Source organism: Abrus precatorius, unplaced genomic scaffold, assembly GCF_003935025.1.
Source record: "Abrus precatorius isolate BTA unplaced genomic scaffold, Abrus_2018 Scaffold3, whole genome shotgun sequence".
Classification (NCBI taxonomy): Eukaryota; Viridiplantae; Streptophyta; class Magnoliopsida; order Fabales; family Fabaceae; genus Abrus; species Abrus precatorius.
This window is the reverse complement of record NW_020874373.1, coordinates 3457988-3484880: the sequence shown is the minus strand read 5'-3', so window position 1 is coordinate 3484880 and position 26893 is coordinate 3457988. Positions and strand designations below refer to the sequence as shown.

At 30.6% G+C, this 26893-nt stretch overlaps 3 protein-coding genes across 5 annotated transcripts; all 3 read left to right on the top strand.

Moving 5' to 3' along the window:
- The first annotated feature begins 6936 nt into the window (after positions 1–6936).
- LOC113861815 (ABC transporter G family member 22) lies at positions 6937–15617 on the top strand. Of its 3 annotated transcripts, none has more exons than XM_027494857.1 (11): positions 6937–7000; positions 7319–7707; positions 10378–10448; positions 11067–11302; positions 12122–12277; positions 12449–12632; positions 12915–13223; positions 13414–13701; positions 14145–14429; positions 14504–14611; positions 15050–15617. In XM_027494857.1, exons 2-11 carry the CDS (start codon positions 7341–7343, stop codon positions 15272–15274), a joined length of 2229 nt encoding a protein of 742 aa, XP_027350658.1. In that variant the 5' UTR covers positions 6937–7000; positions 7319–7340; the 3' UTR covers positions 15275–15617. The 3 variants fall into 3 exon arrangements, with proteins under 3 accessions (XP_027350658.1, XP_027350659.1, XP_027350660.1); XM_027494858.1 differs by having other exon boundaries at positions 14548–14611; positions 15050–15272; XM_027494859.1 differs by lacking the exons at positions 6937–7000; positions 7319–7707; positions 10378–10448 and adding an exon at positions 10776–10911.
- Positions 15618–16965: 1348 nt separating this feature from the next.
- Positions 16966–19013, top strand: LOC113861816 (cell division cycle 20.2, cofactor of APC complex-like). The gene is made up of 4 exons (XM_027494860.1): positions 16966–17284; positions 17367–17639; positions 17732–18001; positions 18107–19013. Exons 1-4 carry the CDS (start codon positions 17192–17194, stop codon positions 18827–18829), a joined length of 1359 nt encoding a protein of 452 aa, XP_027350661.1. The 5' UTR covers positions 16966–17191; the 3' UTR covers positions 18830–19013.
- Positions 19014–24082: 5069 nt separating this feature from the next.
- LOC113860965 lies at positions 24083–24591 on the top strand. Its single transcript, XM_027493548.1, has 2 exons — positions 24083–24212; positions 24338–24591. The coding sequence occupies exons 1-2, from the start codon at positions 24083–24085 to the stop codon at positions 24589–24591; spliced, it is 384 nt and encodes a 127-aa protein (XP_027349349.1).
- Positions 24592–26893: the final 2302 nt, after the last annotated feature.

Sequence of the window (26893 nt, the reverse complement as noted above, 5' to 3'; positions counted from 1 at the left end):
ATACACTACAAGGTATACAACGTAAACAATAGCCATTTGAAGTCTTTGAATCTTCCTATGCAATTCAAGGTTTCTTTGGTCATCCATCTATAAAGATAATATATTGATAATTTAATATATTTTTTACAGTGACAAACAAATAAAAATTTCCATTAATTTATAAATGCAATGAAAATAAAATAAAATGCTAAAAGCCTTCAATATGCAAGTAGGGGTGAAGAACAACTAGTATTTACCACGAAGTCTAACCAAAACTGTGACAGACTAACTAAAATCAGAAATTGACAAGGTTCATTACAATAAAAAGAGAACAACTTGGATGAAATCTATGCAAATTGAACAAAATGAGTTATGAATCAATCAAGCCAACACTAAATGAGAACAATTCTATGATCGAAGTAACTAGTTAGCTTAGCATTGAAGTTGTAGTAACAAGTTAATACTCTAAACAGAATCACAAACAGGGCCTCCAAATATAAAATAACTAGCGAGCATTGTTAGATGCATACAATACATTTACTCAGGAAAAAAAAAGACACTTGATCATTATAAATGCAATGATAGACAAATAAAACAAAGTTCATATATTACTACATTTTCTAAGTTTTCATACCATTCTAAAAAAAAGGAGGTTTACCTTTGCCTCAATCTCTAATAAAATTATTTGATGCACTTAAAGTTTTGACTCAGCCTCAACCAACGCATGAAGTTGCCTAAAAAGATCACCAATGCCTCTGTTACAATAAACAAGTTCATACAATTGTTTAAAATGTCATAAGATACAAGCATCCAATAGCAATATGACTACAATAATACCCTGTAAGTTAAAATATATAAATTCTGCAAACTCAAAAAATTCAAGGAATGATTTCATCAAATTCTTCTAAATTTCATCCTTGTCATGTCAATAAAATTTAGTTTTACTATTTGAATAAATGACTAATTTGCTTCTCCAAGGAATGATTATTGTCTGTTTTACAAGATACTCAATGCAATCCAGAGATGATATATTCATTTTAGATTACTATTGAAATGTTTAATCGTTCTGCAATTATCTGCCATTAAATCTAAGTTTGCAATTTATTATGTGTTAGCTACAAACTTCTGATCTGGGATAAAAACATCATGAGCTGTAGGAAATAAAAGATATGCAGTATTGGATATTGTATTGTATAATCTATCTGTAATATTTTTTTTTTACTAGGCAAGATTATTAATATATATAACTTGAAGGTTTAATATTTCATCTTGAATAATGATTGTACTAGTTACTTGTCGCATCCAACACTACAACACCAAATCTGCACAAATAAGCAAGAATGCATGATACCCAAATATTGGTACTTCCTGTTAGTATTGCAATCTTCATTAAATCAACTCCTTATAATTATGTTCATGCATACTTGCTCCACCAAAATCCCCAAACATAGCTTTTAATGAATAAATCATCTCACACATACACATAGAATTACTTGGGACCACAGGAAAAAACAAGCAATAATATTATGAATTTTGAAGATACAAGGATGTTGCTAGAAAATGCTTCAAGTTCAATTTATAAATTTCAGTTTCCACATAAAAGTGCAACAAGTAGTCCACTATAGATCATCATACTAGACAAATTTATAATCTAAAGTCTGAAACTCCAATATCTAAATTACTATAATTTTCATCCAAAAAAAAAAGTAAAAATAATTTTACCAGTCACGAGCTTACTAGCTAAACACCTAGTAAAATGGCTACCCATCTATCTACCAGCCCAAATTGTGCTTAATCACCATTCCTGATCATATGTATAGAAAAGACTATGTTGAGAGAAAAACCATACTTTGGTGATCTTTATGTGACAGAAAGAACTTGTCTCCAACTATCAACTGGGTAATTACCATAATGGCTAACACAAATAAACATTGTAACTACATATTTTAAATACTCCTCAATTCTATTTACTGCAAAACAAATGGCAACACCATGTCTTCTCATACTGGTTTGGTTGAGAATAACAAATTACCTTGTAGAGTGAGACCAGAGATAGAGATGGGAGCGAGAGAGCGAAGAGCAGAGAACAAAGAGTACCAAGAATAGAGAGAGAGATAGAGAGCAGAAAACAAAGAGCGAGAGATACAAAGTAAAGAGCGGAGAGTGAAAGAGATATAGAGCAGATAGTGTATTGAGGGCCCAAAAGATAGAGTGAAAGAGTAACCCTAATCGTGAGAAAGGAAACAAAATTGAAGGGTAAATTAGTCAATCACAATTTTATTTTAAAAAACTCCTAGAACAGGGGAACTTGTAAAATTAAGATTAAGAGGGTTTTAAGGGGTTTAAAAAAACTCCCTAAACCTTCCCCTCCAAAATAATTAACTCCAAAATATAAATTAAATGTCTCTAACCCTCCCCTTCCCCTCCCTTTTCCTCTCAAATCTAACTCCCAAACAAAGCTTTAGAGATCAAAAACATAATTAAGCCAATTAAATATAACTCATTTAATTACTTATGCTTACCTTTTTTCCCTCTAATTTGAGAAAAATGAAAAATTCATAAATTGAAGATAAAAAAAAATGTAATATGATATTCATAGATATAATAAATATACTTGTTTTTAGAGACAAACATTTTAAATTTTTCATAAATTGAAGATTTTAAAAATTAAAAATGATATTCTTGTTATAAATTTAAAAATGTATGAAAATGATATTTATTAAAATAATTTTGTATTTTTATTGATTAATATATATTTTTTAAAATAAAGGTAATGTATTTATTTTTAGAATATTTTTTATTAATTTAAAATTAATTGTCATGTCTAAATCTAAATATAATTATTTTAAAATTAGAGTATTAATATTTAAACAAATATATAAATTTAAACAGTGTATATATTAAAATTTTTAAAAATATAAAAACTGTCATATTACTGTTATAAAATTTTGTGTTATGGTCTTGAGTAGTATGTGAAAAATGGTTTGCATTGTATCTTACAAATAATGCTATTTATTTGTATGAAATATTTTTAAAGTTGAAATATAGATCAATTTAGCTTATTTTGAATTTGACAATCCATGTTAAAGTTTATTCTTTTTGAATCAAACTTAATGAATTTAAGAAATGAAATTCATCATAGTTTATCTGTCACAAAATAAATGAATTGATATTTTTGTAAATAATTTATTGTGAAGCATATTCCTCTTTCTTCTCTTTTCTTGAGTACGACAGTGATGTCTGGTGATGACTAGGAATAACAATCTTTTGATTTACATATCCTGGGTGTCAACATAAGAGTGGCTAAAATGATTGAAAAGAATAAAGATATTGAATCAAAAACGTGATAGGAGGTGATCCACGTGGAACAAAAATGATGAACCAAAGGCCCTTCAAACGCCATGTGTCATTGACATTTGCTGTGTGGCTCTCATCGGCAACACACGCGGCGAGAGATGACGGCTCTACTCAGCATTTTTGCTTTGACGTAATTATGATTATAAAAATATTAATTTTGTATTTAAATAATTAAGTCCACTGAGTAAGTGGACCTTATTCACACACACTGTCCAAGTCATCATCACGTCCTTGTCGCCTGAGTTTCCCTCCCGCTTAGGGCACCGCCCCTTTCGCTTTAAAGTTTTATCAACTGTGTGGCTATATAAAGGGAGTGTTTATTCTGCTTTTTTATTTTATTTTTTATTCTATATTTGCCATCACTTAAATGTTGATCCAAAAAATAAATCTGGGATGAATGTCATTTCAAGCAAATAAATGACACTGAGATAAAGGCATCATCTTATGATACTTTTTATAACTAGTTAGTCTCTTCATTGAAAGTACATATGACCTTAATTTTTATCTATCTAGTATTAAATTTTATTAATATATGTTTTATAAGTTTATACTGATAATACATATCCTAAAGCTACACAACAGTTTTATAGCTGCAAACAAAAATTGTTGGTTTATTAAATGATGACTGTTGGATAAATCTATTGAATGAGAGATTAAAATCAAAATCTACATATTTGGAACTAGGTTATTGACAAGAGCAAAACCTACCAACAACCAATTGTCTTTATGCCATTTTCATACTCCACTTAGTATTTACCAATTTTAATAATCTATACAGATTAAGAACTGCTAAAATGCTCTTAAAACATGAGTAATGGTATCACATTTAACGTCAGTAGGTGCCATTAACATGCTTCAAGGTGCGAAGATGACAACGGGCAACGCAGAGGTTGGGAGGTGGGTACTGTAAGGGCTCACATCTATTTTGGATTTTACATTCTAATGTTTTGTTTATTTGGATCGTTATTAGACACAGCAAATATTAATATTTGTTTTGTTGGAGAGGATCCCAATCCAAGAAAGAGATGCAAATAAACTAATAGAACCATGCTTGTGCTAGGTTTATAAGAAAAAAGAAAGAAAGAATGTATCGTGTATCAATTCCATGTATAAATTATGGTCAAAGATTATTAGCATGGATATGTTATAGTTATCAATAAATTTAATTTTATACGTAGGATATACGAAAAAAAACTAATAATTCACAATTTAATTATAATAATAATGAATGATTTCAATTAAAGTTCTGAAAGGTTTTGCTGGTCATATTTCGCGCATCACATCAAAACAATTCAACTCGAGCATTTATGAAGCACATATGTAGTTTACAGTATCTTTGTATTTGAAACATATAATTTAATCTTTGCATCCTCAAAAATTAATTGCTGAGAAGAGAAAGGCATGTTGATGTCACGTGCAAGTTTGCCAATTGGAATTTGGAACACTATTTGGAATGAGTGTGTACACAGTGCATTAATAGAATACTGGATTGAAAGATGGTTGTTATCCATTCAAGTAAGCAGATACTAATTATAATCTGATAGAAAAAGAAAAAGAAAAAATAGTGGGATTAATGAAATGCACAAGTGCAGTAATTACGTGGCGAGTTGTGAAGAAAGGAGAGCGACCAACGATCCACCAGAAAAAGATATGGACAGCTCCTTATCGTTAGGAACCACCAAACAAGTCCTTTTGGGACACTCTTTTTGTCCACACCTTTCTCTGCACAGCTATTCACTACTGTGACCACTTATCCTCGCCACAAATCCCTCTATCGTCCTAACTATTACTGCATGAGAAGGACCCGTTTTATACAACGCAGAAACCGTGTTCTCTTCACCAAATTCCAAACCACAGATAACGATCGAAAGCCACTGTACGATAAATGCAGTCAAACATTTTTTTTAGCTTTTAATAAACAAATCTATTACGAAAATTAAACTGCTCCTGATCCATGTGTTTGATGATTTTTATCATTATTTTTAACTCACTAAAAGAAATAATTTATTATGAAAAACTAAAAAAAGTAATTTTTTTTATCTCTTTTCAGAATGCATGAAATGTCAACGAATGCGCCCCCACATTCCTTTATGAAATAACCATTCATCAGTAGTGGTTAATCCTCATGAATTGTCCGTGAATGCGAGGATTTTTGTCATTCAAAAACTCCAACTTTCGAAATTGTTCATGAGATAATATTTAAAGTCTGTATTCAAGTAGCCTAAAATTGGATCATTGTCGATCTTTTTAAAAAAGAAATTGAGTTCAAACAAATATAACTGAATTTATAACTTCAAAATCAAAAGGCTTTTTTTTTCCCCCGTGAAATGACCTGTTGAGAGATGTAACGAAACTGGGATCGAGTAAACTAATGTGTTAAAAGAGGTAACAAAGTCATTTGCCTTCCTTTATTGCACAGTTAAAATTTTTGAGATGGTTAACGAATAATTTTCATGAAGATATAGCAACAATTTTTAAGTTGTGCAAATTATATACCAATGTATCTAAGCTAGTTTCAAAGAAATTTCGAGAAACCAAGCACAATATTCACAAATTAAATTGCAACTTAAGTTGTGGAAAATATGCAAGGGATGGAAAAGGACGACGATTAATTCATGACAGCTTCTCTCATTTATCATTTCGTCCATAAATAGCTGTACTATTCTGAATAATGAAATTAAAACAATTCTCACAGATAATTAACTTACAAAAAAGATGAATATTCTCAAACTTAGAACAAAAAAACGTACACCTTTTTTGATATGCAAAGTTCCAAAATTCTAACTTTCCTCTTGAGCAGGTAATCTCGAGCAAGACCTTAACCTTGTACACATGCAGAGGCCTCTCCAAACTCAACATAACTTTATCAGTCTACATGGCAATAGTCTGTATTAAGTACACTGATCATTAGCGTACATGCATATTAAATAGCATGATTTGAAATGATCTAAAAATAATATTAAATTCAAATTAATTCAACATGATATTTTCTAATTTAGGTTGGATTGATTATTTTAGTTTTTATTTTTGTTAATATGTTTTTTCAATAAACAAATAAAATTTTATTAATTAGTTAAAATAAGAGTAGAATTTTAAATTAAGATCGTCAATTCAATTAAGATTGTCATTTTTTGTCACAATTTATTCGAATTAAAGGATTGAATCAGGTCTTACATATCCCAAGACACGTCAGCAATGAAAAGCCATCCCCGTATAAGGTTAAACCTTCATTAATACCAAAAGCTTTCTCGCAGACATGCATGACGTCAAGACTCCAACCAGTTGAGAGACACTCTCAATGTGTCCAAACTCTCCGAATAAATTCAAAGAAAACGAGAAAATATTCTAATACGTGTACGGCTGAGATGCCCCGGGCTCGCCATGCATTAATTGATGCAAGGTCAAGGATATCTTATGCGATAAACATATATTACATATGTCACAAATGCAGTGCTTAAGTTGTCAAACAGATGCAATTATATGAGCAACTCATATTAATTAGCCAGGAAGTAGAAGGGTAGCTTGGTAATTTCGTTACGCCTCTTAGTTACTGGCCTTTATAAAAGGGTGAGTGCTCCACATGAAAACCTATGTCCCGCGAATTTCTTCTCACGCTATTGTCTTCTGATTCTGCTTTGGTCGTTATTCCTTTTCTAGAAAAACGGTAAGTAAACTCAATCATCTTATCACAATCTTCAGTTACGCTAAATTCCTATTATAACTTTTTATATGATTCATTTAGTTTAGTTCTTTAATTTATTTGGAGTACAAAATGAAGAGTCTATGATCTCTTCCACTCTACTACTTAGCTAAATATGCTTTAAATTTGTAGTATCAATGAACATAAAGATGCAGTATATTAATAATAAGTATGCTGGTGATACAATTACTTTATGTTATGACTAATAAATTCTGTTATTTTTTCATTAAATTAAATTATGTGAAGTGTTAATTTTATTCGTTTTTTAATTAACGGATAAAATGGCCAGTGGGTGATCGTGAGCATGGAGAATGCAACTACATCTAGCTTAGCGAGAACGAAATCGGATCAACTGGTGGAGTCGATGGCGGCGGCTTTAAAGTCGCCGCCATCTAGTGAATCAATAGGAGTGGCGGAGGGTGGTGGAACCCTATCAAGGAAATCAAGCCGGAGGATGATGGCGGCGTCACCGAGTCGCTGCGGTGGCAAAAACACGCACATAAGAAAGGCTAGGAGCGCTCAGTTGAAGCTTGAGCTGGATGAGGTGAGCAGCGGCGCGGCTCTTAGCCGAGCTTCCAGTGCCAGCTTGGGCCTCTCATTCTCCTTCACTGGCTTCACTGTGCCTCCTGATGAAATAGCTGACACCAAACCCTTCAGTGATGAAGATATCCGTAAGTTAATTAATTCTTCTGTAATTTCAAAGATACACATTTTTTTTTATGTATGTCAATAATCTCATGCCACAAGTATGTAGTTGTTAATAGCTCACTCCTTTAAACTAAAATCTGTTCATTTATTATAATATAATCTAATAACTAGCGACATCCACTTTTGTGAAAACATTAGTGGATTTTCAATGTGAGGTGCAGTCAAATTAGGATTATTGTATTTCTTTTTCCTAGAAAGAGAAGATGAAAGAGGAAGTTTTGCCCAATAGGTGAAAGGCTATCATACCCTTTCTAAGATGTTCACGAGTTTGATACGGTACGAGTTGTTTGAGATTAATTTCAGTCCTTTCAAGAACAAAAAAACGGTTAGGAATGCTTTAGAAACTGTCTCTCGTGTGTCATTAGGTAACCACAAAATATGTTGGGAATAAGGCTTGCTCTAGTATACATGTTGATGATAACATTCAATATGTGGGTGATTATTTGTTTTTCTTTTCAACAAATCATAACACAAATTAATGCATACCGAAGAGTAACCTTCGTGTGAGGACTAAACAAATGAAGTAACATTGCTTTTCAATTTGAGTCATATCTTATACTTTTTTTTTCAAACATAAGCTTACACTGTTTTAAACAAATAAATGATCAAGAGTTTAATTTTGATTCTTTATTAACATATAATTGGTTTGACCACGTCAATAATTATGATATTAATTTTAATAATAATTACATGAAATACTAAATTCACAAAAGACAAGTGTAAATTATTTTTTATCGTTATTTATATGTGAGTTATTAAAAACATGGCAATAATATCACTGAATATGAATATAATTTTTTTATACGGTCAAGTACCAAGACGTTGAACTTAATTAAATTCATTAAACAGACACAGGAAAGTACCCATACTCGAGCTACGTATGAATGATTCATATAATTTGGCAGGACATTGGTGATGTGAAGCCAATTGGTCCATCCCAATGATTGAAAGAGCGTTTTCTTTCGTCTCAAAGACGCAACACAATATTAACTTCACATTTCAACTTAAATTTTTATTCAGCCAAACCCAGATCAGAACACGTTTTATCTCAAATATTTTTGTTTTCCTTATGTATAATGCCCAAGAGATTTGATCAATTAAACTAAAAATTAACCTCCAGCAACATGAAATAATTAAATGTGTTTAAAAGCTGTAATGCAAAATTGACGCTGATATAGAATGTGTGTGTCTATATATGCGTATATTTGATGATAAACGTTGTTATAAAACATTGAGTTATGTTATTTGAAATTTTATAATAATAATAATAATAGTCCATGTTATACAGTTTAAACACCCATGAAACCTTTATTTTCTTTCATCTCTTTCTATCTTATGCTTCTCACAGTACTTAAAAGAAAAATGATCATTTCACATTTAAGATGGTGTATATATTATAAAAACTAAAAAGAAAGAAAAAAAAGTAATAAACATAACGAATAATGTAAGAAAAAAAAACACACCCATATTAATGTGAGAATGATGTAAACAAAATAGGTGTGGAAAATTCAAAACTTTAGTTAAAATATCATTAATTAAATGTCACTCTCGTAGGTTGATTCTTTGTATGATTGTATGGAAGTCTTAGGGTCATCTGCATTCAGTTACGTGCGGGTGTCCTAGTCAGGTCCAATCCAACGAACAACCTCTAACTACAAACCCGTGATTAACGGTCCAAAAAATAAGTGATCACTCACAGTTGGTCCCCCTCGTATACCTAAGTCTATGTATATATGGTCCCCCGTAGCCAAACACCTATTTAGTAACATCGTTCCAATTAATTATATGGCACCATGCATGCTCGGTCCCTAACGTGCGATTCATGGTACTGTTTTATTTGCTTGAGTATGACTTCATCACTTCAGATCCTGTAATATATAAAAAAAACACATAACAGTTGTTCAATAATAATCAATGATATGTTAAACCCTTGCACCAATGTTTTTTTACTCAGGGAACTATGCCGATAAATTGCTAATATTTAATCAATTTTGTATTAAACAAATATTAATTATGCATATTAATACATAACTATTTTATTGGCTTAGATTCACTTGATGTATATTCTTCAAAAATGGTTAACTATCTGACATCCCACATTGCCATCGAAGGGGGAGAGGAGGGGGTGACCCATTTTGTAGACTATTCCCGAGTCCCGCTTGGATCCAATCTTCCTTTCCCCTGTGGAAGAAACACATTATTTCATTCTCGGGCCCTTACATTAAAGTTAGCTTGACTTTTATTCACAGCTTGTGGAATTAGCTTGACTTACTTTGTCAAATGTAATGATCAATGTTTTATCACTTGGACTTTCGTGACTTGTTCTGTATACCTTTAAATTAAGAAATCAACAAGTCCAAATGTCATGATCCTTCTGTAGCTTAAAAATCCATCTATGTGCAGCTAGGTTTTAAGAAAACATCAATTACATTTAGATATGTGTCCTGCTAATTAAGCAAACACTACGGCGTGTTTGTTTAAGGATCACATAGACATGATAACATGCACTTTAATTTATAGTACATAATTGCACTAAGTGAAGATACGTACTAACTGTCTGGTGCTTCTGCATGAAGGAGCTTCTTTTTCCCACCTTGTGAGTTATATAAAAAGGGTTAACATGTATATTGCAGCGGAGGATATTGAAGCCGGAACTCATAAGCCAAAGTTTCAAACGGAACCTACTCCACCGATATATCTGAAGGTAATAATATTCATTTTATATCTCAAAAATTATGTTACTCTTCATTCATGGCCTGCACCTACCACTACCGGTACTGTTCAAACCTTCAATATAGTATGAGTTTGATTTAGTGCTATGTATTTGGGCAGGCAACGGTGAAGCTTCATTTAGCGATCAACGCCACCAATATAACATGGCTAGCAATTTAGCATGGTCAGGTTCAGTCTTGTACAAAGTTTCATTCCATGTGTACAAGACTACCCCTTCTTTCCAGTTAGCCAGATAAATTATTAGTAGTACATTAGATACAGCATATGCCTAACTGGGTACTAAAATTGCTTTTTGATGCCTCCAACAGGGCATCAGCACATTAGTTTTATTTCTCATACGCTTGAAAGACATAGCTTCAAGCTTGGAACCCATCTGGCTTTGAGGCTTTAGCTATATGTGAGGCTTTATAACATGGTTTTGCTGAGAAAGAAGGGTATGGAGTATAAATAGTTAGACACAATTTTCAAAGAAAAAAATGCCTTTGTGCATTAATTGAGCTTACTTTTGTGATTTATTTTAAGCTTTACTATATATGTGTTTGTGATGGATCCCACTAAATGAGATAAATTCTTATTGTGGAATCTGCAGTTCAAAGATGTGAACTACAAGGTAGTGATCAAAGGCATGACCACAACTGAGGAGAAGAATATCTTGAAGGGGATCACTGGTTCTGTAAATCCAGGAGAAGTTTTGGCATTGATGGGTCCCTCGGGAAGTGGAAAGACATCTTTGTTAAATCTGCTTGGAGGAAGGTTAAGCCAGCCCATGATTGGTGGCTCTATCACTTACAATGACCAACCTTATTCCAAGTTTCTAAAGAGCAGGTAAAATTCCAACGATTGACTAGCTTATAGTACCCTTTTTCCAAGTCAATCCACAACAACGAAATCAGCATTGGAACTTGAGAAGCCACTTAAAACGCACAGATTGAATTATTAACAAGTCGAAGATTATAAATGTATCAGGAAAGCTTGCTGAGTTTTGTATGTTTAAAGTTGTTTTTTCAATCAAGAATCAGTGAGATGGAAGCTGTGGTAATGGTGTGGTAGCCCCACAGTTTTGAAAAACTAAATCAGTAGCTTCGTCTGATATTATTATTATTATTACCTCTGATGGTCCTTATATTTATCTCAGACTATGTGAAAAGTTATCTGATCAGTTCATACCATACTTACATCACACATACGGATATGAACATCGATTACGTTGCGATATATGTAAATACATTAATTTTAAAAAAAAAACCACGATACGAATATGGTAAAAATAAATTAAGTAAAATATATTTACCCTCTCTTGTGGCAAAATAGGAGTAAAGTATATTTTTAATAAATTCATTATATTTTATTTGTTATTTTTATTGTATTATTAGTTTGCCATCATTATCTTTTTAATCTTTTGAAAAATTTAATTATGATTAAATTTAAATAAAAATATTATATTTAAACTATGCTATTAATCTCTTTATTAATTATCTGAGAAAAAATGTATATTAAAAGATTTAAAGATAATGCAATCAACTCTTGAAACCAAGACAGTTTGTATGATACATATATTGAAAATCCGATTTAGATACGACATGAATACGTTGCCAATTTAAGTATGTGTGAATCAGAGACTTACACAAAGCATGCATTTGGCAGGATTGGATTTGTGACACAAGATGATGTTCTGTTTCCTCACCTTACTGTAAGAGAAACATTGACTTATGCAGCCCGCCTAAAGTTGCCACATACATTAACTAAAGAGCAAAAGGAAAAACGAGCTTTAGATGTCATCGAAGAGCTGGGATTGGAGAGGTAAATGCTTCCATCTATGACAATTAGCATCACAGTTATTATGAGCATAAAAGTCATAATCCATAGCTTAAGGATCAATTGAATATGGGTTTTGTGAACCCTTGTGAGTGATAAATTTTATACATATTAATTATAAAAGCCACACAGTATAATTTGGGTTTATGAAAATAGGTGCCAAGACACTATGATAGGAGGTTCCTTTGTTCGAGGAGTATCTGGTGGAGAGAGGAAGAGAGTTTGTATTGGCAATGAGATCATAATCAACCCTTCTCTTCTGCTTCTTGATGAACCAACTTCTGGTTTGGATTCTACAACAGCCTTGAGGATAGTTCAGATGCTACAAGACATAGCAGGGGTACTTGTTCTCTTTCTCCCCCTTCAGTTCAATGAGATTGAAAACTATATATAATCCTACCTCCCCAATTTAAACAAATGTCAAAGTTTCTGTTAAAAACATCACATTCAATGCAAGAAAAAAAAAATTATATCACATTTCAATATCTCTAAACTTGCTAAATTTTACACCTTTAGGCCTTAAGTGTGGCATATTTACTTGTATGCATGCTTTGATAATAACCAGCTAGATATTTTCATGATCATTCAAACCTTTATCACTAACTTTCTAGTCTTATATCAGGCTGGTAAAACCGTGGTGACAACAATCCATCAACCATCAAGCAGACTCTTTCATAAATTTGATAAGTTGACCCTTCTAGGAAAAGGGAACTTGCTTTACTTTGGAAAAGCATCTGAAGCAATGGACTACTTCCAGTTTATAGGGTGCACACCTCTTATTGCTATGAACCCAGCAGAGTTTTTATTAGACCTTGCAAATGGAAACATAAATGATATTTCTGTCCCATCAGAGTTAAATGATGAAGTGCAGATGGAAAATGCTGAAGCTGAAACACGAAACGGGAAACCATCAGCTGCAGCTGTACAAGAGGTAATTTCTCATTATTAATTTTGACATTATTTAGTGCATGCTTGAAAACACTTAAATTGGAGACTAATTTATTTTTCAAATGCTGTCCCATGAAGCTGGCAAAAATAAGCGATAATTTCTTCAAAATAAACTGAACTAAACACGCACTCGAGCAAAATTTTCCAATCTGATTACATTTGAAATTAAGCAGTATCTGGTGGAGGCATATGAGACTCAAGTTGCCAAAACGGAGAAGACAAAGTTAATGATTCCTATCCCCCTTGATGAAGAAGTGAAGTCTAAGGTTTGTTCTTGCAGAAGACAGTGGGGAGCAAGTTGGTTTGAGCAATTTTCCATATTATTTTCTAGAGGATTCAAAGAACGGAGGCATGACTATTTTAGCTGGTTGAGAATCACCCAAGTTCTTTCAACTGCAGTCATCTTAGGACTACTATGGTGGCAATCAGATGCTAACAACCCAAAAGGTCTCCAAGATCAGGTAACCAATTTCTGCCAAGTGCACAAATGCATAGTCCCTAACCTTAAAAGAGTACATACATAGTTATATATATGTTTTGTTCTAAGCTCTGATCCACATATATACAAAAAAACATTTGTCGCAAGCGTGTCATATTCATGTCAGATATGAATACATATATAATACAGTTGCATCTATATTCTGGACATATCCTGCTTTTATTTTATTATTAGTAATAATTTTTTATGTTTTATAAAATTTATTGGAATATTTCCTTAGTTTTAAGAAATATTTTTGTAATAAAATTGTTAATTTACTAAATTTGATCAAATTTATCATAAAGTATGCAACATACATACATAAATATTATCCTAATATTTTAGAAATTTGTCATATTTGAATGTATATGCTATGGTTCTAAGCATAAACATATTGTAAGCTAACATCTTCATTCTTCAATGCAGGCAGGACTGCTTTTCTTTATTGCTGTGTTTTGGGGATTCTTTCCTGTCTTCACTGCAATATTCACATTTCCTCAAGAGAGAGCCATGCTAACTAAGGAACGAGCAACGGATATGTACAGGCTAAGTGCATACTTTGTGGCAAGAACTACAAGTGATCTTCCACTAGACCTGGTATTACCAGTGCTTTTCCTCCTCGTTGTTTATTTCATGGCCGGTTTGAGACTGAGTGCAGGCCCTTTTTTCCTCAGCATTCTTACAGTTTTTCTCTGCATCGTGGCAGCTCAGGTATGCACTGTATTTCATAATAAGAAAATAACATACACCGAAATGGCCTATAGTTCTAACTTCTAATTAACCAGGGGCTTGGACTTGCTATTGGGGCTACACTGATGGACTTGAAAAGGGCAACAACTTTGGCTTCAGTAACTGTGATGACTTTCATGCTGGCTGGTGGTTTTTTTGTCAAGGTAAATTTAATTGATTTATCAACTTCAAGTAATGTTACTGAGGATTTCCTTCGGTCAAAGTATGTCAAATTCTTTATATCAATATCAATATCACGAATCAAATAATGATACGTGATATCCTATAATTTAATAACATATTCTTAAACAACAGATGCTATTTGGCATAAGGAAAAAAAATGTTACTATTTGATATACGAATGGAAAAAGATTAAACGCAGTAGTGCAAGTATTGTTAGTGCTGCTCTTCAATCAACTGTAGAATTCCACCTTGGTAATATATATATATATATAATAAAAGTCGATATTAAAATAATCATAGAGATAAAATTCTAATTATAATTGAAAAACAGTTTTTTCCTGTACAACATAAATAATTTTTCATCTAGTTAAGTTTTGTTAATGGTAAATGTAAGTGACACGTGCTTCAAAATTTGACAGGAAGTCCCCAAATTTATATCATGGATTCGCTACATATCTTTCAACTACCACACGTACAAACTTTTGCTAAAGGTACAATATGAAAAACACATAACACCTACCATAAATGGGATCAGAATTGACAGTGGATTCACAGAGGTTGCAGCTCTTATAGCCATGGTTTTTGGTTACCGTTTGTTGGCATATCTTTCTTTGCGGTGGATGAAACTTCAAGCTGGAACTTAAGACTATTCTTCATCCAAGCATATGTATGAGTTGGAGATGCCCTTCCTTTCTTCTAGGAAGAGTGATATTGAATGAAGGCTCATAATTATAACATATATAAGGAGAACTACCTAGTAAAGTGCCAAGCATTGATTTGATATAGCCATATAGTTTGTCTAATCTTATTTGTAACGTATTTCATTTGGCATGATCGAGCAACAAATGCACGCTGAATGCCATGTCAAGCACATCAACATGTGAAGAAGAGTTCAGAGATGCGATGCTTTTTGAAATTCTTTAACTCTTAGGAAGAAGCCCTTCTTATTAGATGTGTTTCATTAACTCAAGCTTGTCGTAACTCTGGTAGTTAGAATCAACGTACTTGTAAGAATTAAGAGTTGACACCTACTCTATTAGTCAAGTTTCAAGAATTTGTATGAACTAAATCTACTTTTATCTCTGTGATCATTTTGAATTTGATGCTGTTCCACTACTGTTAAGCAAACCAACATATGAATAGTGATTTTGCTTTTCTCCTTTTGTACAATTGCATGGCGCTTAGGATATTTTTTAGACTAAATAAAATGTTAATCCTGTGGAGAATCGATTACTTTAATGTAATTAAAATTGATCATAATAATGCTTTTAGCGTTGGCTTCAAATACAAATTTTGTCTCCCTCAAAACAAAATTGATTTAAACATATTCCCCAATGCCCATTGCATATGTCGTTTCTAGAAAGCATTATATGTATTTTTTGGTATAAAGTGAACAAGTAAAAAGAGTAATTATTGATAATTTAATTAAAAATATATCGCAATTTTAATCTACATGAGTAAATTAAGCATGAATATATTTAATACTGTATGAAATAAGTTAATTTAAAAATATTTTATTTATTTAAGAAATTTTTCAAAAATTTATTTTAAAAATAAAATTAAAATAAACACACACTTACTGATGTACTTTTAAAATTATTTATTAACAAAAATCTGAAAAGGAAAAAAGATGTTAAAGTGTAAGAAAATAATAATAATAATAATATATTGATTAAATCTTAGAATATTTTATAGTGCATTAAAATATCTCTTCAGATTAATTTTTATATTTTATTACTATATTTTAAGAATAATTTCCATGTTTTCCCGTTATCTCTTAAGAATAATTTCTATATTTTTAAATATATATTATAATTTTTTAACATCAGTACAAACAAAATTAATGTTATACAAATTTAATTAAAATACATTAACAATTTAAATATTTTTTTATCGTCAGTTAATCATTAATTAACGTCTAATTTTTTATATTTTTAATTAATTATTAATGTAATTTTTTACATTAATAATATATAAAAATTAAACTGAGGTCTTATTAATTAAAAACAATTAATTCAATATGAACATGAGTCATTACAAGTGCATATATATTGTAACACTTATAATACACTAAAAAGTCTTAATTTTTTCCTTATATGTATAAATATATTTTTTTTTATCATAGGAAGTATTTAATTTTATATTTTTTATCTTTTTCTTAATTGTAAAATAATTATATAAAAGTAAAGTAGGAATGGAAAATTCTTTATTGATATGGGCCTGTGGTGTCGTGGTCTCATTGCAAACGGACGTGACAGAGTGATTTAAGGGTAATTTCGTCATATCACCACTCAACGGCTACTTCCATATAAAACGAACTCCTGATTTTCTTGTCATATAACACATTCTTCGTTTTCTTCTTCTCAATCTCATTCTCTCTCTCTCTCTCGCTCTCTCTCTTCATGCTCTGATTTCAAGCTCTGAGACTGAGACTCCCAATCAACCATCAACGCGCACCACCATTCACATTATTCTCTCTCTGTTTTCTCTATTTCCATTGTTCTTTCATTCCGTTAATTCATTTCTCTTTTTCAGGGTTTCGTTTTTAATCTTCTTCAACCATGGACGCGGGAGCGTGGAGTTCTTCCACCAAGATCAAATCCCGATCCCCCTTCCAAGATCATTTCCACCGCAGAAGAAGTTCTCAAGAAAACGTAAGCCCTCGCTTCTTGATTTTCTCGGCAACCAAACACAATTGTAAAATTAAAAACTCCATTGAGAATTTGTTCCTCGCAGTTGGACAGGTTCATTCCGAATAGGTCAGCCATGGACTTCGATTACGCTCACTACATGCTCACTGAGGGTAACAGGAAGGGCAAAGAAAACCCTATGATGACGTCACCATCCCGAGCAGCCTACCAGAAGCAACTCGCTGAGGCCTTCAATATGAACCGCACTCGAATCTTGGCCTTCAAGAACATGCCTCCAACTCCCGTTGAACTCATTCCCAAGGCTATCCTTTCCTCTCCTCAATATAAAGCCTCTAAGCCCAAACGTTACATTCCGCAGGTATATGTTATAATATGTTCAAATCAAAATTATGCATTGACTAGTTAGACACTTTAAATTGTGTTCTAACTGTTTGTAAAAATTATTCTTAGAGTTCTGAGAGGACGTTGGATGCTCCTGATATACTAGATGACTTTTATTTGAATTTATTGGATTGGAGCAGCAGCAATGTTCTTAGTATTGCACTTGGGAATACTGTGTATCTATGGAATGCATCTGATAGTTCTACTGCAGAACTTGTTACTGTGGATGAAGAAGATGGTCCTGTGACAAGTGTTAGTTGGGCTCCTGATGGGCGTCATTTAGCCATTGGTTTGAACAATTCTCATGTCCAGCTGTGGGATTCTGATTCTGCTAGACTGGTAATATAAATTATACTTTATTTATTTATGTACCATTTTTTGTGTTCTTGTAAGGGTTAAAGTTTGCATGCATTTTGATGTTGGGGTTTGTTTTGGTGACTGCAGCTAAGAACACTGAAAGATGGACACCAAGCACGGGTGGGTTCCATGGCTTGGAACAATCATATCCTCACAACTGGAGGAATGGAGGGTAGAATTGTCAACAATGATGTTAGAGTAAGATTTCATATTGTTGAAAGCTATAGGGGTCATCACCAGGAGGTGTGTGGGCTCAAGTGGTCTCCCTCGGGACAACAATTAGCGAGTGGGGGCAATGATAATGTTATTCACATATGGGACAGGTCTATGTCCAAGTCGAATTCGCTGACCCGGTGGCTTCATAAGTTTGAGGAGCACAGAGCTGCTGTAAAGGCACTGTCTTGGTGTCCATTCCAGGCAAATCTACTAGCTTCTGGTGGAGGCGAGGGTGATCAGTGCATTAAGTTCTGGAATACCCATACCGGTGCATGCTTAAACACTGTTAACACAGGCTCACAAGTGTGCGCTCTACTGTGGAACAAGAATGAGCGTGAGTTGCTTAGCTCGCATGGTTTCACACAGAATCAGCTCACTCTTTGGAAATACCCTTCAATGGTGAAGATGGCAGAGCTCAAGGGTCATACCTCCAGGGTGCTGTTCATGGCTCAGAGTCCAGATGGGTGTACTGTGGCCTCCGCGGCAGGGGACGAGACCCTGCGATTTTGGAATGTCTTTGGAACCCCAGAAGCTACCAAACCAGCGCCCAAGTATAAAATTGAGCCCTTTGCTCATGTGAACCGTATTCGTTGAATATATTGCCAGATTTTGTATTTGTATTAAAATAAAAAATAATTTATTTTTTAATATTGCCTTGACCATTTTTTTTGTACATATATTCTGACAAATATAGAAACATACATACATTTGTATAGTGGGCAAAGTTGTCTGTGTATAGAAAGAAATCATAACTTACATGAAATGAATGTTTATTATTGGAAATTTTCACTTTATTGTTGATCTGATCTTTCTTTCTCTTTTTATGATTTTGAGAGGCCCTACATTCACAGCTTAAGATGTATTTGTGCCATTCAGACATTTGTATATGCACATTATTACTTTTGTGTGCCTACTACTCAAGCTTCATGCATAAATATGAACTAAATCTACTTTTACCGGTGTAGTCAATTTAAATTTAATGCTAGACTACTCATTTTCTCCATCTACATTGACAATTATAGAGAGATTATATTAATAATATTGTTTCCATAAAATTTTATATTTTTCATTCTTTAACAGTGTCGTTAACATTTGACTTTCAAAATTGCATGATAGTTAGGATTTATCTCAATAATTTTGAAACTCAAAAAGATCAGGAAATAAAATAAAGAGAGTGAAAGAAATGCTAGATATAGAAGTTGGTTCAAGTAAAAAATTTGTCCCTAAAAGCAAAATTTATTGCAACAGATTCCTCAGGAAGATTACTAATTATTTTTTTAAAATGTATATTTTTTTGCCAAACTTCCTGAGAATATGCTAGTAGTATCGTTTTATAAGATATGAAAAGAGAAATGCAAATCCTGACTTCGTGCCTATAGCATGTATATGGAGTAATTTAAATAATCGATATTAAACTTACTTTCTACAAGTTAGGATTGATTGTTCATTTTCTAAAATTAGTTTTGATAAACAATAATGTTTAAGAATTATAATCTGACAACTTTTAAATTTTTATCTCTACAACTACCTATATTTAATAGATTTAATTGTATTTTTATTCCTATAATAAAGTATCATTTGTGATTAGTTTTTGATTTTTTTTTTAGATTCAGTACATAACTTTTTCAAAATGTTATTTAATCTCTATAGAAAACTTTCTTAAAATATTTTTAAAGATTTATTTATAAATATTAATTTTAAATAAAAAAATATAAAAAAAAAACAAATGGTGTAATAGTAATGTGTAAATAATAAACTAAATCTATGTTCTTCAGTTCATCCTTTCATAAAAAGGAGTTAACCAAATTAAATCTTAATATTTTAAATAAGTGAAGAATTAAATTTTAATATTTAAAAAAACTAATCACAAATTGTACTAATTTTATAAAAAATAAAAATATAATTAATTTTAGTTAATATTATATAAGATATTTACCTAATTTAAATTAATTCAAACATGATTTTTATAACCATTTTTTTAAAAATCTTTAATAAGTGTACTTTAAAAACAATGTTTGATTGTATTTTTTTTTATCTTTATATTTCAACATATATATTTGTAATTTTGGTTTTTCTATTTTTAATTATTTATATTTAATCTTTTTAATTATTCAAATGTTTAAGTTAAGTCGTTACTAAAAATTAAAACTTTTATTATATTTTATATTTTTATTTAAACATTTTATATATATACTCTTTATTTATAGATAAATTAATAAATTATCGTACTTTTATTATATTTTTATTAATGATTACTTTTGATTCTTTTTATAAAAAATAAAAGACTAAATCATCATATTAAAAGAAAGCAATTAAACCAGTTATATTTTTAATAAATATAAATTTTATTTCAAGATACCCATTCTATTAAATAGTGTAATTAATAATTTATATATTTAATGGTACTGAAAAAAGAAAGATATAAAAAAAATTTAGTAATTAATATATATTGAATGTATCATTTATTTTTTATAATAAAGACTAAAAAATATTCTATTTTGTTTCTTCTTAACAAAACTAGAAGTAGTATTAAATACAATTTTAAAAGAAAAAAATAATTTAAGTATTTAAAAAATTAAAAAACAACATAAATAATTAAAATTAAGAGATAAAAAATGCTGAAAAAAAATTGCAATTATATATTCTTCTATTCTTATGTTAGCTCAGAACTTACAGGATAGAATAGGATAGAATTCCACAAGTGAAGAGAAAATTGGATCTACATTAGATCTCACCTTAATAACCTCATCTATCCTCTTGAAGAAAAATTTGGATTTGGTTTCAAACATCGGTGTTCAAACAGGAGAAATACGCCATAATAATGTACTTTGGATGATCCATATCTTAGGGTCAGGCGCCGATGATTCCCTCCCAGTCCAAGCACAATGACGCAATTATCAGGGTGGGCTCTGCCACTGAACTAATAGCCGTCGTGTGGGCCTCCTGCGGGGGCCCGGCGATGATTCCTTTCTTAATTTTCTTTTTTCGTTTCTGGTGATGCAGGCAGAGACTGAACTGCGATAGCACAAAGTTAGCTTTTACGTGAATAAAGACGATGCCCAGCGCGTTATCGATGCTCTTTCTAAGAACTTGGAAAAGCGCAGGTATAATACGATATATGATAACCCTTTTCCTGTTAATTCTTTTGTTCAACGATATTGGAATTAATTATTGTTTGTTTTCAAAGACTTCTGAGTAATTTAATAGCTAAAAACTTAAACGATCTTACTGACCACCGTTCAACAAATAAAAGCAAACTATTACAAATCATATTTATGGAGTGTTTATAATTACGATAAAAGTACATTAATTATATTTTTATTTTGTTAACCGGTACTTTAGGATACAATAATAATTGAAAATTTATATTGGTGCTAATCAAACACTTACTAATGGTCCAATTAGTCCTTTTAAGTATGCATTCTTTCTTGTCCTATAGTCAAGAATGAAATTTGAGGTTCAAGATTCCGAGTGTTTCACTTGGGTGCATGAGCATCGGACGTAGTTGAAACAATCAGGAAAGATGCTTGCTTAGTTAGCTGGTTCTTGTGGTCTTGTAATCCCACTTGCAATAAATGCAATCCGATGATGAAAAACTATTTTCTGCATTTAAATTTAATAAAAACTATCCTTATAAAGTATCCTTTCAATTCGTTGAGAATCAAATTTTGGCAGGTTTTTAACTTGAGGTAGATCCTTTCAATTCGTTCTTTTGTCCAATTTTTGTCCTTACTTTAGTGCGTCCTTTTGTTTTGGGTGCATGGGAATGCAAAAAAGAAATATTCTTCTGATCCTTTTCTTTGCATCTATGTTACAGAATTGCATGCGTTGTGTAGATTAAAAGGCTGGTAGAACTTGTAGTCAGTGACTCAGTGTACCTGTACTTTCTGCTCTCTCTTTGCTTGCAGCGGTTGCTTTCTTGGGCTACTTTAAAAAAATGTTTGATAGAATGATAGATCGATATATTTATTTTACACTGACAGTTCATTAAAGTGTCTACATGAATGAACATCAAAACCTGAAATTATAACCTCCTTTCACAGTTTACTGGCAGAGCTACTTGAGCTCTCAGATCGCATAGAGGTGTCTTTGCACAAGATTTTACCATTTCAGTGTATAAATATATGTCTGAAATGACTGTTGTATCATTTTGTTGATCTTGAGAAAATCAGTAGAAAATACTAATTGCATATCTATACAAGTGCTGGAGATTTCTTAAGAAGTTAACATTTATAAAATTAGTTGAAAAATATTTAATGCATATATAATTATATATACATGTATGGGAGACCTCACAGCAGATAACACGTGTTTGTATATGTGCAGTTGTTTTCTTTTCTGCATCATGTACGAATTGATAAAAATAATTTTTAATAAAATTACCATGTTAAATACTAAAAATTTGTTTCAATTATGAGTTGAGGCTAACAAATTTGTGAAAATAAATAAATAAAAAATCCAACATAATATGCTTAAAAATATTTTAAATTGTCTAAATAATTGTATCTTATCTTATATATATATATATATATATATATATATATACTGTAATTTTAATTACAATATAATATATCTTATATTTTAAATATTATTTTCTCTAAAAAATAGTCAATCACAACATTTATGCAGTTTTTTTAGTAAAAAAAAAGATTTTTAATTTTTTAAATAAAATCTATTGTACCTTCTACGAGAGATTGGTATTCTCTCTTAAAACAATCGTCCATGTTAATTATATATTAATAAATAATAAAATTAATAATTTAGTTAAAAAAAAATACTAATACTTTATAATCTTTAAAATATTTAAAAAATTATAACCATTAAATAAAAGAGTACAACCCTCTCAAGCTACAGATAATGTAATAAATATTAATTTTTTTATGAGCATACAGAAAAATAAAGTTAAAAGTTAAAAGTTAAAGTAGAGAATTTATTTCATATACAATTTTTAATCCTAAGTTTAAAGCAAATCCATCTAACCGATGTTCTAAAATATCACCCGGAAATTGAAATGGTGACATCTTTGGATTGAGATTCAATTAGTTTAAGCGGTTAAATATGTGATTAAATCGTGATTGAACTAATTTGAAATAGTGAACTTATAGTTCAATTATTTCACACAAGTCGATCCAATAGAGATTTTAAAAGGATTCTGTGTTTACATTGTTCTTGATATCGACATGTTAAAAATACAAAGATACGATTGCTATCATGCAACGATTTATCTTGATTGACTATAAGATCTATAAGATAATTTTAAGTAAAAAACCATAATCGTTTCCGATTATTTGAGAATAGGAAAGAATAGTGTAAATACTATTTAAAACATTACTTATTTATTGTCTAAATTTACCCATCTTACAAATAAAAATCTATCCGAAAGACGAATATATTGGGAAACACTTTATGGATAGAATCGATTGATTCAATATAGAAAAACCAAAGATAAATCAAGCCGACACTCTATGCATGGGCCCAAAATTAACAAATTATAAATGGAACACTCTTCACTTTCACTATTTAAGGTTTTTCCTAACTTGGTGTAAGTACATTGTTGGATTTTCGTGATTAATATAGATAAGCAAAAAAGATTTTGTGTTGTGAAGATCGTCCATTTCTCTTCCATCATCCTTCCCACATCTTCCATATATAAGCACCAAAACCAACGATCTCTACGTATCCTTCATTTCCTTTTTCTCCCTCATAATCATTCTTTTACCTCTACAAAATGATTCTCTTTTACCTACCAGCTTACATGCTTTTTCTTGGATGATACATAATGTCTACATTTATATCCATATAATACAAGCCAAAGTTTGACTGTCCAATAACAAAGAGAAAAGAAAGATGGACAACTCCATGAGATTTGGATTGATGGCTGTGTTTGCTGTATCCGGAAGCATGGTCTTCTTGGTTCATCAAGTCCATAAGCGTCTATTATCTAACTTCATGGAGAAATTTGAGTGTGAAATGGGTGGTATCATATCCATTCCTTTCAACTTTATTTAATTAACATTTTATATTTTTACATGATTCTAAATTCATACGTGCATGAAAAAATCAAATAACATAAGAGTTATCATTTGCTTTTGCAATGCTCAGGAAAACATCAAGCAAAGAAGAAGGTGCGGTTTGCAAAACAAGCTTTGGAAAATCCACTAGAGAACAAGAGTTGTCGTAGAAACGTGACTAGGGTACGACGCGTCAAGGCTGAGGAAATTTGGGTCATTGAGAACACTCACAAATGGAGACGTGTTCCGAAATTAGAGGACATGATGCCTCCTAATAGGGCAGTTCTATATAGGGGAATTATGAAATATAGGAATAGGAATCTCAATGGGAGACTTCGTTTTTAGTTTCTTTTTCTTCTTAGTAAAAGCCAAGTTCGCTAGTTATGGTTCCTTTCATGATGTTATGTCGTCAATGCTTCGCAGTGTAGATTGTAGTTATTTTCTTCTTCTTTTTGGTATATTGTAAACAAAGTAGTTTTTCGAAGTTGATTTCAATTTTTTAACAAAGGGTTGCGTCTGAGTAATTTAGGCCACATTGTGTAATAGCGTAGTGTGATTGTAATTCATTTTGGGAATTCTAAAATAATGTTTTTAAATGAAAATGATAATAAAAAAGTTCTGCGAAATTCAATGGAGTTGCTCTTGCGATGGAGATCTACACTCTTTTACATGAAAGCCAAAATAAATAGATGCCATTGATCTGAGTTTCTAACGTGATTGTGGTTCCTGGAAATTATTTTTTTATTTAAACAATCAGACACTTAGCTTTTTACAAATAAGAAAAATGTAAAGTAAAATTTTCAGTTATTTTAATTTAAATATTTTATAAACATAATTAAATTTAAATTAATAATAAATAAATTGTATCCTTTTATCTTAAACATTTTTTCATTACAAGAGAATTAAATCTAATTTTGTAATATTATATGTTTCTTATTCATAAAAAATAATTATAAATATTTTTTGGTCTTAAAAATAAGAAAAACAATTAAGATTTTTTTAACGATATACATATTGTTTATTTATAAAAATGGATATATTCATTTACTTAATATAAATTATATTAATTTAAATGTTTAATATTGTGAATATTTTTGAAATAGAGATGAATATAACATATAATTACTTTTTATTCATCTTAATAAATTAGATATTTGTTTATTATAAGTAAAACAGAATGTAGTATAACTTTTACTGTTATTTCTCTCATTTATAATTTATAATAGGTATGTAAAATATTAAAAAGTATAAATAAGAATATATTTAAATTTAGTCATTATTATTTTACTAAATTTTTATTTAAAAGTCGGCATTTGTTTAATTTCCTTGTTGTAACTGAATAAGTGGCTGTATATAATTATCTTAATTATTAAATTTTTAATTATGCAGAGATGCAATGTAAAATATTACTACGTAGATTTGAAATTGTTTACACCATTTAAAGTGTATTGACAGAACTATTTTTTATTTAAAAGGAATGAAAGAATCAAGTTGGCCGTCTATCTAGAAACAACTATAGTTTTTGAACAATTTATTATTTTTATTATTATATACATCGAATGATAATCCACAAATGATTATAATATTATTCTTCTGGAAGTATCTTCCATCCGAAAAGAATAGGTTTTAGCAGTCAAAACTTCAATTATTGTCAAACGGTACTTTACTGTTACTATTATTTTAATAATATGAAATTGACAGTGTAATATCCGTATTCTCGAATTTTTAATCCATAGTTATCTAAACTTTTTTGTAAGTCAATGTTATTTTTTATCATTAAAAATGCTGAAAAACTGCCAATAGAAAGCATTTACTGTTTCTATTAAACTAATTGAAATGTACTTAACGGATTGAAGCTTATTGCAAATACTCACTCTCATATTTAAAGTTTTTTTAATCAATTTAGGATCCGTATACATAGTTAACTTGGAATTAAAAAACATCTTTGGTCACTAAAATTGAGTTAAAACAATTAGTGATAATAAAATTTTATTAAATTATTTTTATTATGTTTTAATACGATAAATAAATTTTTAAATAATATTTTATTACTCGTATAAAAAGTGACCATGGCAGTAAAAAACAGAACACTCCTTTACATGCGACATTGAAGTAACAGTTGATTAGCAAGGTTGTCATGTAGCTCGTACTCACAGACGAGAATCGCTAGCATTAGTGCTGTTTATAATTTAATTTGGATCGATTTTACAGTAAAAAAATATATTTTATTCAACTTGGATCAATTTAAAATATTATCAATTTTTTTTTAAATTACTTCGCATGTTTACAAACTTTTTGAAAAATTATGATGATAAATCTCTAATTTTAAAAGTTTTTAATTAATAAATTAAATATATGGAGTTAAAAATTATTTTTATCAAGTCATTGACTACATTTTTGTTAAGATCCTGTTGAATATAATGACCTAATTACAAAATTTTAAAACACCTTAAATAGAATAATTAAATTTGTGACTTGATCTGTAAAAAGGGTATTGTGAAAAATATTAAACTTTATAAAAAAATTATAATTATCCTAAATTATAAATCTTTAGTCAACGTTACCTTAAATTTTTATAAAAAAATAAACACATTTAATAAAATGCATTACAAGTTAATATATGAATTTAATATCTTTATAATTTGAT